The sequence below is a fragment of the Mobula hypostoma genome, chromosome 15, assembly GCF_963921235.1.
Source record: "Mobula hypostoma chromosome 15, sMobHyp1.1, whole genome shotgun sequence".
Lineage (NCBI taxonomy): Eukaryota > Metazoa > Chordata > Chondrichthyes > Myliobatiformes > Myliobatidae > Mobula > Mobula hypostoma.
The window spans coordinates 38905213-38921124 of NC_086111.1; the positions used below are offsets into that span (position 1 = coordinate 38905213).

Sequence of the window (15912 nt, forward strand, 5' to 3'; positions counted from 1 at the left end):
TGGTTGTATCATCAGCAAATTTATAGATCGTATTTGAGCTGTGCCTAGCCACACAGTCATGTGTGTGTAGAGAGTAGAGCAGTGGGCTAAGCACACACCCTTGAGGTGCACCAGTGTTGATCGTCAGCGAGGAGGATATATTACCACCAGTCCGCACAGATTATGGTCTTCCGGTTAGGAAGTCAAGGATCCAATTGCAGATGGAGGTACAGAGGCTCAGGTTCTGCAAAATCAGGATTGTGGGAATGATGGTATTAAATGCCGAGCTATAGTCGATGAACAGCATCCTGACGTAGGTGTTTGTGTTGTCCAGGTGGTCTAAAGATGTGTGGAGAGCCAATGAGATTGCGTCTGCCGTTGACCTATTGTAGCGATAGGCAAATTGCAATGGGTCCAGCTCTTTGCTGAGGCAGGAGTTCAGTGTAGTCATGACCAACCTCTTAAAGCATTTCATCACTGTCGGTGTGAGTGCTACTGGGCGATAGTCATTAAGGCAGCCCATGTTATTCTTCCTAAGCCCTGGTATAATTGTTGCCTTTTTGAAGCAAGTGGGAACTTCTGCCCGTAGCAGTGAGAGGTTGGAAATGTCCTTGAATACTCCTGCTAGTTGGTTGGCACAGGTTTTCAGAGCCATACCAGGTACTCCATCGGGACCTTCCGCCTTGCGAGGGTTGACTCTCTTTAAAGACAGTCTGACATCGGCCTCTGAGACGGAGATCACAGGTTCATCAGGTGCAGCAGGGATCTTCACAGCTGTAGTTGTGTTCTCCCTTTCAAAGTGTGCATAGAAGACATTGAGTTCATTTGACAGTGAAGCATTGCTGCCATTCATGCTATTGGGTTTCGCTTTGTAGGAAGTAATGTCTTGCAGACCCTGCCAGAGATGTCATGCATCCGATGTCGCCTTGTTCAAAATTGTCTCTTCGCCCTTGAAATAGCCCTCTGCAAATCATACCTGCTTTTCTGGTACAGGCCTGGGTTGCCGGACTTGAATGCCACAGATCTAGCCTTCAGTAGACGATGTACCTCCTGGTTCATCCACGGCTTATGGTTTGGGAATGTACACACTCTTCCACACAGGTTTTAATGAAGTCAGTAACAACTGCAGCATACTCCTCGAGGTTCGAAGATGAATCCCTGAATACAGTCCAGTCCACTGATTCAAAGCAGTCCTGTAGGCACTCCTGTGCTTTCCTTGTCCATACCTACTTGGTCCTCACATCTGGTGCTGCAGTCTTCAGTCTCTGCCTATACTCAGGGAGTAGAAGTACAGCCAGGTGATCAGACTTCCTGAAGTGAGGGTGTGAAATAGCACAGCAGGCATTCTTGATGGTGCTATAACAATGGTCCAGTGAGTTGTCTCCTCAGGTATTGCAAGTGATCTGTTGATGGTAGTTGCTTAGTGATTTTTTTTCAGACTGGCCTGGTTAAAATCTCCCGAAACGATGGTGAAGGCGTTAGGGTGCGCTGTTTTGTGCATATTGATCCCATTACTCAGATCATCTAAAGCCTGCTTGACATTGGCCTGAGGTGGAATGTAAACTGCTACCAAAATGACCTCAGAGGGCTCCCGTAGTAGGTAAAAAGGACGGCACTTTACTGCTAGATATTCCAGGTCTGGTGAGCAGAATTGGGACAGCACTGATATATTTATGCACCAAGAAGAGTTGATCATGAGGCATACTCCTCCACCTTTGCTTTTGAGAGACTCTATAGATCTATTCTGACTGTGTATAGTAAACCCGTTGATCTGGATTGCTGTATCCAGTACGGAAGGGGTTAACTAGGATTCTGTGAAACAAAAGACACACATGGTCCTAATGTCCCTTTGATTTAGCACCCTGGCTCTGAAATCATCGATTTTATTCACCAGAGACTGTATGTTCGCCAGCAAGATAGTCGGTATAGGGAGTTTAAAACCCCGTTTCCTTAAACGCACTTGTAATTCTGATCTACACCCATACTTCCTCCGTGGGCATTTCTAACCACAATCGGTATTGTTTCCGTCGGTTTTAAGCATCGATGATTTGTTTAAACACACTAACACATCTTTGTTGACAGTACTGACCTTGGAAGCAGTTGTGCTTTTTAGCTGTATCAGGCTGAAACGGGAATATTTAATCGTATCCATTGAGAGTACTGCTGCTACTTGAGTCGCACCTAGGCGCGTGGTCAGTAAGCTTACAGAAGAAATTTAGATTAGTTGTCAGTGTGAAGGATAGTCTTAGGCTACAAAGTGATATCAATATCCTGATCAAACGGGCTAAGAAATTGCGGATGGGGTTTAATCCTGATAAACGTGAGGTAATGTATTTTGGAATTACTAATGACGCTCAGACATAGCCCATGACTGATAAGGTCTTAGGGAGCACTGACGAACAGAAGGACCTTTCCATGCAAGTTTAAAGATCCTTGAAGGTGGCATGCAGGTAGGTCATATGGCTAAGAAGTCATACAAGATGCTTGCCTTCCATTGGTTGGTGCATTTGGATACAGTGGTGAATCTGTGGAATTCTCTGCCACAGGAAACTGTTGAGGCCAGTTCATTGGCTATACTTAAGAGGGAGTTAGATATGGCCCTTGTGGCTACAGGGGTCAGGGGGTATGGAGGGAAGGCTGGGGCGGGGTTCTGAGTTGGATGATCAGCCATGATCATAATAAATGGCGGTGCAGGCTCGAAGGGCCGAATGGCCTACTTCTGCACCTATTTTCTATGTTTCTATGATACAGAACTTTATAAAACATTGGTCAGACCTCAGCTTGACTACCACGTGTGATTCTGGTCAACACACTCTTAGGATAGATGTAATAGAGCAGGAGAGGGTGCAGAAGTGTCTGACCAAGGTGTTGCCTAAGATAGAGATTTTCAGGTACCAGGTGATATTGGAGAAGCTAGGTCTCCTTTTCCTGGAGCAGAAGTGGCTAAAAGAGGACACGATTGATATATGCAAGATTGAAGGGTATAGGTAGGGTTGACTGCAGGAAGTCTTTTCCTGTATCAGAGGAAAATAAAAGGATATAGATTTAGGATAAGGAGCAGGAGACTTAGAGGTATTTTGAACACCCTTTTCACCTGGAGAATAGCGAGTACCTGGAACACACCGATGGCAAGAGTGCTGGAAACAGAATCACTGACGGCATTTATGAGGTGTCCAGATAAGCACCTAAACTGTAGAAGGCTACAGGGAAGTGCTGGAAGATGTGAGATACACAGATGGAGTCCCATTACTTGACATGGATGTTGTTGGCCAAATGGCTTGTTTCCATGTTGTATATCTTTATATGCCAGATAGAACATGGATTATAGTTATGGCGTGGAACTTTTCCACTGTAATAAGATCAATCCAATAATTCTCCCATTTTTAGGGATGATTTTCAATGCAAGACTACCAATAGGACCAAGAGTAGCCAATCCACATATTGCATAATTTGGTTTGCATATTAGAGAAATACTTGCGTTGTTATGGAAAGAAATTTTTAACACATTAAAAATGTAATCTCTCTTACTTCAGAAAGCTACTGGCAGCTGGACACAGTACTAGGCAAAGGTCTTTTTTTTGAGCAGGACAGCAAATGAAAATTTGTTCCATCAAGTTTTGTATTAATTCACGGCAGCCTTTACCTATAGTTTGCAGAATTGAGATCAAAGTTCAGTTGCCATTAACATTTGCCAGTGGTAGATTTCATTGCCTACAATCATTTCTATATGTCCTTGATTCATTACTGCAACATCTGGTCTCATTACATATAAAGATATCCACTAGTGCATCCTTTAGCTAGAGGAACATTTAGCAGCAGTATTCATGCAGAAATAGTATAGAGAAGTTCACGGCACACAAGAGGAAAACTCAAACCGTAAAACACATAAGACACACTGCCAGTGCAGAATTCAATAAAATTAATTTAGTAATGATAATACTTCCCTTTTATATAAGCTTGTTGAACACCTCAGTGTACTCTGCATAATAAGTTACTGCTGTTATGCAGGGAACTCTTAACACATCAGCAGCTTAATATGCATACACTCAGTGGCCATTTTATTAGGTACCTCCTGTACCTAATAAAGTGGCCGCTGAATGTACGTTCACGGTCCTCAGTGCTGTAGCCCATCCGTTTCAAGGTTTGATGTGTTGTGCATTCGGAGTTGCTCTTCTGCACACCACTGTTGTAACACATAGTTATTTGATTTATTGTTGCCCACCTGCCGTGTATGAAAATCCCAGGAGATCAATAGTTTCTGAGAAACGCTAACCACCCCTTCTGGCACCAACAATCATTCTACAGTCCAAGTCACAAATCACATTTCTACCCCATTCTGATGTTTGCTCTGATCATCAACTAAACTTCTTGACCATGTCTGCATACTTTTATGCATTTAGTTGCTGCCACATAATTGACTGATTAGATATTTGCATGAATAAGCAGGTGTACAGGTGTACCTAATAAAGTGGCCACTTTGTGTATTTTATTTAATCATGCAGCTTTTTGTGGATGCCAACATTGTATTGCTTTTATTCATGACTTCTCAGTTTAATTTTAGTTATCATATAATAGACATGATCTATTTTGCATCCACATCCATAGTTCACTATATTTTTAAGAGGCAAGAATTTGTTGTCTTCTGCAACTGCTGATCTTGTTTAGTTTTAGATAGAGAACAAAGTTCAAAGTAAACTTATTATTGAAGTATGTATATGTTGCATTATAGTACCTCGAGATTCATTTTCATGCAGACATTTATAGGAAAAAAAATTACAATAGAATTTTTGAAAAACTAGACATAAGACAAAGACTGACAAACAACCAATGTCCTAGAGAAGACAAACTGTTCAAATTTAAAAAAATAATACTGAGAACTCGAATTGTAAAGAGTCCTTGAATGTGAGTATGTATGTCATAGAATCAGTTCAGAGTATTGGTGAATGAAGTTATCCACGCTTGCTCAGGAGCTTGATGGTTGTGGGGTAATAAGTACTTCCTGTACCTTGTGTGACTCCTAAGGCTTCTGTCCCACCTGCCCCATGGTCATAGTGAAAAGAGGGCATGGTCTGGATGGTGGGGGTCTTTGATGATGGATGATGCCTTCTTGTGGCAACACTGGAGGTAAGTGTATTGAATGATGGAGAGGGCTTTCCTGTGGTGGACTGGGTATCGTCCAGCATTTTATGTAACCTTTTCCGTTTCTGACCATTGGTGTTTCCATACTTTACTATGATGCAACCAGTTAGGATACTCTTCCACTGTGCATCTATAGAAGTTTATTAATTTTTTGGTGACATCCAGAATCTATGCAAACTTCTAGGAAAGTAGATGCACTGTTATATCTTCTTTGTGATGACATTTATTTGCTGACCCCAGATGTTAATGACAAGGAATTTAAAGCTACGGATTCTCTCCACCTCTGTTCTCCTGATGAAAACTGCTTCTTGGATCTCCAGTCTCTTCCTCCTGTTGTCAATAATCAGCTCTTGGCCTTGCTTATGTTGTGAGAGGTTGTTGTGGTATCACTCAAACCTTCCTTCTAAATGCCACTTCATCACCACTTTGGTTCAGCCAACGACAACTGTGTCACCAGCAAAATTAAATGCAGCATTGAAGCTGTTCTTCAAAGTTCAAATTATGTTTATTATTGAAATATGTATACCATATGCAACCTTGAGATTCGTCTTGCAGGCAACCACAAAATAAAGAAACACAATAGAACCTGTTTTTAAAAAAACCCACACAACAATGACTACCAAACACAAAAAAAAGAACAAATCATGCAAACAACAAAAAAGTTAAAAAAAATTACTCAGAGCATGAACCGCTGAGTTCCTGAAAGGGAGTCCACAGCCAAGGAGCCAGTCTAGGAGCCCGGTGGTTGCAGGCCACAGCTGCAGAGTCAGTTCAGTGCTGAGGGAAGTAAATCTTATGGAGTACTGAGCTGAACACCAAATTGTCCTTCATCCTTGGCTGCCTTGATGCCTTGACCATTTTAATCTGGTTTGGCACTTAAATCAGCCAAACATCGTTTTGTATTTCGCTCTTAGACCCAAGCCCTGCCAGTCTGATCTGGCCTCAAGTCAGCTGCAGCAATGGGCAACCATTGGTTCGTTTCGCAATTCCACAAAATCACCAGGTCATACAGACAGTTCGAAAGCGGTACTCCCAAAGGGAAATTACAGGCTGTGGATTGCAGTGATCATAGTCCAGAAAAAGTGTAATTTATAGAATAGTTTGTAGTTTCACTTGCTGCCTGTAAAGAGTCACCATGTTTCTCCAGCACCATCTTTAACAGAGTCACACAATCATAAAGTGAGTAGAGGAGGAGCTAGGCTCAGTGGATGTAAGTGCCACTGGACAATAGTCATTGAGGCAGGATACCAGATTCTTCTTGGGTAACGGTATGATTGATGCCTGCTTGGAGCAGGTGGGTACCTCAGACTGCTGAAGCGAGAGATGGAAGATGTCCTTAAGCACGCCAGTCAGTTGATTAGCACAGATCTTCAGTACTCAACCAGCTACTCTATCTGGACCAGATGCTTTCCATGGATTCACTTTCGTGTTTGTTACAGGGTTGTCGGAGGCTGTGGGGGTTCGTGAAGGCGCATCCATGTTCTGTCGGTCAAAGCAAGCATAAAAGGCATTGAGCACATCTGAGAGCAAAACCTCATTGCCATTTATATTGCTTGGTTTTGCCTTGTAGTAGTTGATAGTGTTCATTCCCTGCCACAGTTGTCGAGCATCCCCCTGTGATTCAAGTTTAGTATACAGTGTAGCATTTTAATTATTTCCTTGTCATAAAGAAAAACAGATGACCTTTGCCATCGAATCGTGTTAAAATACATTTGAAGGTATATGTTAATTGAGCATTATTCTGATATTTGTACATAAGCTGATGAATCCTCTTCTTACTGTCAGTGCTCCACAAAATATTAGGTTTTCCATCGTGAAAATGGTGCAAGGATGTTTAATTTCATTCCTATAATTAAAGTTCAAGAAAATGATAATTGGTTTCTGATGAAAGCTCACTGATTGGCAATCCAAATTTTAAGAAGTCATTAAGTCAATTCATTGATGTGTATGCAAACATGGCAGCTATAGAATATATCAGTGCAGAGAGATGCAAAGTTCTCCTATAATGTTGCTACATTGCATAAAATTTGACATCTATATACACAATAAAATATACTTACAGCCTCTCAGAAGAAAACTAGCCTCCCAGATTATTTACATGAGTAAGTGATAAAAGTGAGACACTTATATTCCAGGTCTCTAGATCCCAGAGCTGTCAATCTGTTTGCAGAGAGATCTGTTAGTAGATATATGTAAAATATATATTCCTCAATTCATTTTTATTCCTATGCTTTGACAAATTAGTAGTTCTCATTGTTCCTAAGTGTATTGGATAGCTATTGCTTTCAGCCTTCATCTCAGTCTTTTGATTGAGATTAACAAGTTTAATGCGGATGGCCTCTGACCTTACCCCCAAATAAAAGAAGTACCTGTCCTGTATGAAATTATTTTCCTCTCTTCAGTGCAGAATCTGAGTGGCTCTAAACTGTTTTCTTCAGTCTGTTCTGTAAAATTCTGTGCAACTCTAGTTCCAGTTTCTAAGCCTCCTTAGAATACTGTCTACGAATAATGCCAGTAGCTGGTTTATTATCGGTGATATATCACACTAAATTTGTTTTTTTTTGTGTGGCCGCAGTACACTGCAGCACATAAAAATTACTGAGAGTTTCAAACATAAGTAAACAATACAAAAGTAAGATCGAGGTAGTGTTCACGGACTGTTGATCAAATGGTTGATTGGAAGTGGACACCATCTATTTAAAAATAGATCCAGCATATAAGATCTGCAATGGCAACTAAAGGTTGTTCTGGACATAAAAATTAACAGGTAGTTAAAAAATCATCTGGTCCATCAAGCCTGCCCACACTTGTGATGACTGGAGCAGTGTGACTAATCACTTCATTTTCCCCTGTTAGCACCACATCCTCCACAGCCATGAAACTTATGTGAGCCATGAGGAAAAAGGATTTTATATTAATCTTATGGGCTGATATTGGATCCTTCTGACGTTGTATTACAAGCATTAGCTGAATAGAAATAAATAAAGTAATTTTATCATGTAATCCAACAGTTTTAAATTAGCTAAATACAGTTTGGTACTTGTATTTATTCAGTCTAGGTCTCCCGTTTATATGATATATATATATAGTAAAGCAAGCAACTTGCAAATGTAGTAACAGGCATGCTCGTTTTCATACTTCTTTAATCTACCACACATGAGGTCCATAAACTGTGTGAGCCTTGACTGAACCAGAAAACTTAGGCTTACTTTTATGCTAACTAAAGGCCCTGCTGCCCCCAGACCTGAGCCATTTGAGCTATTCAATCCACGTTTTCTAGTTGGTCATCTCCAGAACTATCCCTCTGCCTCTGCAGTTTTCAGTTAGTGACTCCAAACCTTTATTCCCTGGCAAACTCCCCTTTGATCATCTCTGCTGCCAACCTTTCTTTCTCAATCATCTCTCCCATCCACAGTTTGGTCTCCAATTCACATTTTCTGTTTTCTGTGAGTGGCAGGAGATTGTGGGTGACTGGCCTATGTGAATTTAGTCAAGTACGGCTATTCTGTTCTGCAGAATAATCGCCTGATTAAAGTTTTATGAACATACTGATCTTCTTCATTTTCTTATGCAGACTGACTGGATAAAAATAGAACACCTTCCAATTTTTACTCTAATCCAGTCTCCTTAAATTATTTTACATCAGGTGCAATTTTTTTTCCCATTTTACAATGCCCAACTTGATAATTAAATCATTAAGAAGAGAATGAGAATAAAGATTTAAGTAATCTACCTGTTTTTGGTTTTCATTTTTAATTTTAAACACCGTTACTTTCTATAAAACACTGAAGCTTTCTGTAAAAAAAAATGTTTTAACACAAATAGAACCACCAGAAATTAAAGCTGAATCAAGGAGTGTCTCAAGATTATTAACTAAGCAGCTTTTGATCTTTCTAGATGTTCAAAAAGTTTTAAGCAGTCCAAATTTGCATGTTTCAAAATGTCTACAGAATATCTATGATAAATCCAGACAAGGAAAGCTATGTGTCCAGAGTTCCTATAATCTGTCTGTTACAACATCCACTTGTACATGATTCCAATGTTTCTGAATCACTGCTTTACACACTCAATTTTATATAATGATTGTTCTTGATATAAAGACATTACTGACATCAGGCATAAACTGCAAGTTGCTAGTTTGTATATATGCCCTTCTCACACTCGCAAACAAGTAAACTCAAGTTTAGGAAATGAACAATGACATACATGTATCATGTACAAAAGCAATTGTACCCAGTGTGGATTATCCTAGTGATTACTGGGTAAAATTCTGCCCGTAATAAAATGATCCAGGCACGTCAGTGTACAATTCACTCAAGCATGACTGACATTCCCATGACTTTGTGTACCTGAAAATCAAATAAAAATTACCAACAAATGCTGGACACCTGAAATAAAAATAGATGATGCTGGAAGAAAGATGGGTTTTCGGTTTTATGATTAGCCCCTCATGACATCATCAGTTGTATATCAGGCATTTACTCCTTGCCAGTATATATTGAAGTTTCTGTGCAACCTAAAGTCTTGGTTGTAAACTTCACAGGAATTTATTTGAAGTACACTGAGCTCCTTTGTTGTTTATCCACTTGAGGGAGAGCCTGACTGGTTCAAAAATCACTGAAGACTGCTGACACATTAGGAAGTTGACAGTGTGTGTTTAAGCAGGGAGTAAGTACTTCTTAAAGCAGCAAGCTGCAGACATATTTAGTGGGTACCTCAGTATGACGTTACGCACAGCATTTCATTCACAACTTTTCCAGCTGAAGAATGGTAGGGTCTCTAACAATGCCAACAATTGCCACAGCCATAAGTTATCTTTGCACAATGAAAATGCCACAGTAGCTGTTAGTGCAACACTATTATATCTCTGGGCATTCTACAGATTGGAGTTCAATTCCAGTGCCATTCTGTAAGGAATCTCTGTACATCCTCCCCGTGACGGGTGGGTGCTCCTGTTTCCTCCCACCATCCAAAGACATAGGTTAATTTGTGATTGTAAATTGCCCCGTGATTAGGTTAGGGTTAATTGGGGTTGTGGGTTTGCTGGGACGGCATGGCTCAAAGGGACAGAAGGGCCTACTCTGCACTGTAATACTAAGTAAATAAAAAAGAATGTGTTTAATGATGCTGGCATGCTCAGCATCATTCGTGTATGATAAAAAGCAAAAGTCAGAAATCATAAACCTGTCTGATAAGATTGCACACCATAGGGCCTTTCCTGTCACTACTTCATCTCTTTGAAGTCCCAGTGTTGTAATACAGGGCAGCTTACTTCTGTCAGTAGAAAGAAGGATGCTGCTCTTTTTCTGCTAGATCTCAAACCACTCCATCATTGCTTCAGCCTTCAGATACAGAAATAGGGAGCTTGCAGTGTCACAAAAGCCTGGTCCCAGCTTTCTTCACTCTTCTCCATCCATTTGGGTCTCTGAGCAGAATTGTATTTGTTTGTGATTTACGAGGTGTAAGGGTGAATGGCTTCCCTGCTGCTGTTGCAGGGTGAGTATTCCTGTGCCATTTGTCTGCTCCTATAGGAGAGCAATCTGTTCAAACACGATATCTTCGTCATTCAAAAATGCAGTTTGTTAATGTACACCAACTCTCCATTCATGAAGAACATTTGTGTGTGTGTGTGTGTGTGTGTGTGTCTGAGAGAGAGAAATGCTGTAGTGCTACCAACTTCTTAAAGGTAGCACGCCTAAGTCCATTGGGAACAGATGCAGTGTTTCAGAAATGATGTTCAGTAAGGATATCAAATTATTCCTTTTCTATCAGAACTTACATGTTATTGCCGCTTGAAAAATACCAGGCGAATATGTTCATTGGAATGAGCCTATGTCAGAAAAATGCGAGTTTCAGGCCTTCACAGCATCTGTTGCCTGAGCCGTTAGTCTCTGTGCTATAAGTTGATGCTTAATAAAGAGGAGTGCATCCTTACCAAAGTGTGGGGAGGAGGAGGCTCCTTTGCTCCACATAATCTCTTGAGAATTTGAAGGTGGATTCCTTCATTCTGCTTGTAATCACTTGCATCTGGTAAGGCAAGTGTGAACGCTTGCTAACCATCTCATAGTGATTTAATTAGCCCGTTATTAAAACATCCCAATCATGATCCTTATCAGATTCCTCTAGGGCACCAGAAATGCACAGACTTTCCTCTGTGAGTCGATGCACCGGATTCTTTATGTTTAGTTCCAAATTGAAAGTACCTGGTGTATCTCCCGGTCACATGCATCCTTCTCATCTAATCTGTACATCCTTCAGAATATACTCTCTGCAGAGTTAATGAGTGTCAGGCAAAATAACAGATAATGGTATTATTATCATGGTTATCCCCCTCCGCACCATCCAGTGCTTCCCCCTTATTTCATGGTATCCCAATATCATGCAAGGACAAAACAGAAGTTGTAGTTCAACCAAGTAGCCTTGCAGTTATGCATTAGTACATCTGGTTGTGAGGATGTTGACAGCAGTGCAATGTTGTAATTATAATTAAACGTTGTTAGTAAGTACACCTCACAGACCAGTTATTGTATGTATTATGGATGGTTTGAACTTTGGACTCCTCAGCCCAAAAGGTGGCCTCCCTCATGGATGAAGTGTCGAAATAGTCTCCCTTATATTCTTTGCCACGGTGGGGAGACAATGAAGTACATTGAGGCTTGAGGTTTGTGTGGATTGAGGTTGATAGAATTGGAGAAGGTGTGATGTGTGTGTAGAAGGTAAGGCTGGAGTCATTATTTAAAGTGATGGACCATATGTGTGTGTCAGAATTTTTTTTCAGTGCTCTGCACGTACATTGTGAGAGCATAGAATTTCTACCAGATTCACTCTGTGGGGCAGATCTCATTCCAGAAGAAGATTATTTTGGCCACCCTCTCCTGTGCTGTTGAGTCTCCTGACCCCCCTCAATCCCCCCTCAATTCCCCCTTCCCCAGACACGTGGGGCCTCCCTACTATCATCTGATGGGAGGAGCATTGTCAATAATCCACCCCATCCATCCGGCAATCCCTTTGACCCCTTACTGTCAGGCAGGTAACATTAGGACAAGAGCTATTAGGATGGAAAACAGCTCCTTCCCCCAGGACGTAAGACTACTGAATTCCCTGCCACCAGATATGAATCTTCTAGTATGGTCTCATCATATATGAAGCACCAATAGCATTATACAGTTTACTTTATAATTTGATTCATATACACACCTTATTATTTGTTAATTTATCAGTGGTAATATTAATTTATGCATTATGTATGTGAGCTAAATATTTTGCATTGTGCACATTGGTCATTTGCCAGTATACATGTGTACAGCTGAATGACAAAAAACTGAACTTGAACCCTAATACTTAATTTCAGTACATCCTGTAAATATCATGGTGCTGTCTCCCTGGCAAGTGTAATGTACATTATTGCCTTTTGGCTATCTTGGGGAGTGTTCCTTGAAGGTCTGGTGTGCATTAGTCATTGATCCATAACAAAGCTCTGCGAAGTTGGGTGAGCTTCCATCTGGATTACACTGATTGTGTTTCAACATGATTCTTTGTGCTAACCATCATTGCTCTGTGCTTACATATTGTTTTGCCCAATTCCACCAATCTGAGGGATGTAACATACCAGATAAATGTTGAACTCCAACGTTTAGGTTTTGGTACATTCAATTTCACTCAGAATGTTTCTCATATATGTGAGCAAATTGACCTGAAATGATGAAGACCACAAATGTCAAAGGTAAATAAAGGCAGTGGAAGGATTGAAAATGTAAATCGATGATTGGAGCTTTATGATATTAACTTGATTGTCCAGTGATCAAACCTGCAAGAGACATGAGGGTAAAAAGTAAATAGAAAAGTAAACATTAAACGGTATGGAAACTACAAGGATGTTTGCTCTATTTTTCATTTAGATTTTAGCAAAGGATAAGAATTATTTATGCTGTGTAATTCATAACTTTTAGCCTTCAATCAATTGACTTTGTATATTTACTATTGATTCTTAGCGGATTTTGCTTGCGATAATTTTGCCATGGCGCACAGCATTCCAGTCCATTTTCAGACTATAGGCTTATAAACTTCGAACAATGTTAGTAGATGTGTAAATATAATTCAACAATTTATCAACAGCCTTCTATTAATTACACTTTGCATACATTATCTTGCTAATATTATAGAAAACTTGTTGCATGTGTTAAGTAGCATGGAAAACAAGTATCGATTTACTATATTGTATACATATTTATAATGTTTTGTTTTACTCAATTGCATAGTTAAATCAATTAGTGAAAGCAATGGTGAGAGAGAACAATAATTCAAAAAGTAAAAATGATAAATGTAAAGAGAATATGTGCTCAATCAATATAAGGGCGTTTTCAAACTGAGTGACGTATTGGGATACCAATATTCAAGTCCACAGTTGTTTGGTAAATTATAAATGTCTGCAATTAAAATGCAGAGGCTGTTTCTATGAATGATTTAGTAAGTTATTTCATGTTTTATCATGGCTGATTAACATCATTAAATTAACTTTTTATTTTTCCATTTTTTTTCCCATTTATTGAAAGGGGCATCATGCAATCGTGCTTAGAGATTAAATAGCTGCTGGTTTAGTGAACCCCATCTATGTGTATCAAAATAGGTGGAAGAAGTTTTTGTAATTTATTTATATTAATCAAAATAAGTCATCATGCAGAGTATTCTCAGGTGGTTATTTTCAATTTCACTTAATCAACCTTTTCAATGGTACATGTTTAACTTTCTGCTGAGATCCTTGGCTTTGACTGGTACCACTAAGAATAAAGCGATGGAGTTAGATCAACTCTATAAGGAAGGTCATCTGTGCTTCCACTTTGAATTTAATTACAATTAGCTTCAATAGGGGAAAATAAACAGTTATTAATAGTATAATGCAATATTTTTTTTTCTAATCCAGAATCTCTGAATTTTGTTTAATTTTAGCAACAGCAACCGCTGGCAGCCCACCACTTAGCCCTACAGCAGCAACTTCTACAGGTGCAGCAGCTTCAACAACAGCACATCATGACAATGCAGCGTCATGGCTTGCTTCCAGTGCAATCTGGCCAGCCAGCTCTCTCTCTGCAGACATTAGGACAAGGTAAGTGTCAGGACTGGAGATGGGCCCTTTTAAAACTGCCTTCTGAGTTGGGCTCAGCAAATGGGAACTGCAAAAGCTGCAGCAGTTAAGTTGTTCAGGAGAGGGCAATTGAGCAGTGACAGGGCACACCAGCGTATAATATGAAAGCTATGAATGTGACGATGCGTGAAGTGTAATCTGTACAGCAACACATCAGGGACGCCCTTAGGTAATTCAGCAGCCATGTCATTGATTGATTTGAATAGTTGTATGTTATAGCTAGCTGTTCCTGTGGTGTTTAAGGAGCATGTTTAAAGCCTAAGGGTGTCTATCTGCAAGCCATTGACCAAAGAACCTACAGAGAGTGGCTTCAGAGGTGTAGTTCTAGTGATGCAGTAAACTAATAGTAGTGACATTTGTCCCAGTGGAACACAGGTTCTTTGGAATGCAATTGAGGGTTTGGGCAGGCAGAAATTCAAAGCAATTTTTTATCACTGTGATAATAGTCCAAAACTGATGTCATTATGAACCTTAAATCAACTTTATGCTTGCTTGAACATAGCCACCTGGGTATAGAGGTACAAGGACGAAAAAGGTTGAGCAACTATGTTTGTCTTTCAACCAGTACTACCTGGGATTGGGAAATTGAGTTCTATGAGCAGTAATCAATCACGTTTTTCAACAACATACATTTTTCAAAGTAGTGTCCATTTTTTTTATAATGAGGAACAGTAGGGTATGTGTTTAAAATTAAATGAATAAATCTTGGGTAAAATCCATCATGGAAGATCCTTTTCATGCTAATCTGATTAAAGATAAAGTGTGACAATCTACTTTCCTTCTACACAAAAGCATGTTATGAGCAGGCATGCTTATTCTCCTTTGTTTTAACCATGCAAATAGTGGTGTTAAGGTCAATTTTGCTTATAATTGTTAGCTCACAAGCAATCCTGTTCAGCACATTTGCGAGAAATTAATATTTCTAGTATTATCATGTTTGGAAATGAAAGCTCAGTGTAAAGAAATAGGAAAATCTATGTTGTGACCTTCCTCCTGCTTGATTTTCTAGTTGTTATTGCTCAGCTAATACTGAGAAGATTGTTCTACTGTCCTGCTATAATTTACTATTCTTTGATATGCAAACTATCTGCCCAGAACATGTAAAAATCCTATCAGTCTCATTTCACACTTCTTAACCACTTAGACTCTCTGGAGTCTATTGCCTTTTAGACCTACACTCTCCAATGCTACCATAATTAAAATTTTTAGCAGTAGTTTAGTAAAGTAAAGATATTTTGGCTGATCATTTTCAGATTATTATCCAATCCTTGCACCTAAAATGGAAGTAATAAATTAGATTCTGACCAAGTATTCTCACTGATCTAAAGTGCTTGAATATTTAATTGTGATTTGTAATTAAAATATAGTTAGAACCACAGGATTTTTGCTTTCCGCTTTCAACCTTCCACATTGGTTTTTGAATGAAATAAAATTTTAATGATAAAGACAGGTGATTAAAAAATAATTACTGACATAATATTCTAATTTTGTAGTAAAATTATAAAAGACCTTTGAATATGGTGCAAATGAATTGGTTACATTTACAGCACATTATTTTCAATTATGCTTTTATATTTAAAGATGAATGTATTTGCCATTAATGTATTGCAAAATATCAGCAATGGTAAGTTTAAGTGCTCTGCTTTCAAAAG

At 39.4% G+C, this 15912-nt stretch overlaps 1 protein-coding gene across 12 annotated transcripts in view; it reads left to right on the forward strand.

Annotated features, from left to right (window-relative positions):
• Positions 1 to 15912, forward strand: part of foxp1b (forkhead box P1b) — a 570970-nt gene that overhangs the window by 468929 nt on the left and 86129 nt on the right. For all 12 annotated transcript variants that reach the window (XM_063067913.1, XM_063067910.1, XM_063067911.1 and 9 more), the window contains one exon: positions 14065 to 14221. In XM_063067913.1, coding sequence (XP_062923983.1) covers positions 14065 to 14221 — 157 coding nt within the window. The remainder of the gene's footprint in view (positions 1 to 14064; positions 14222 to 15912) is intronic.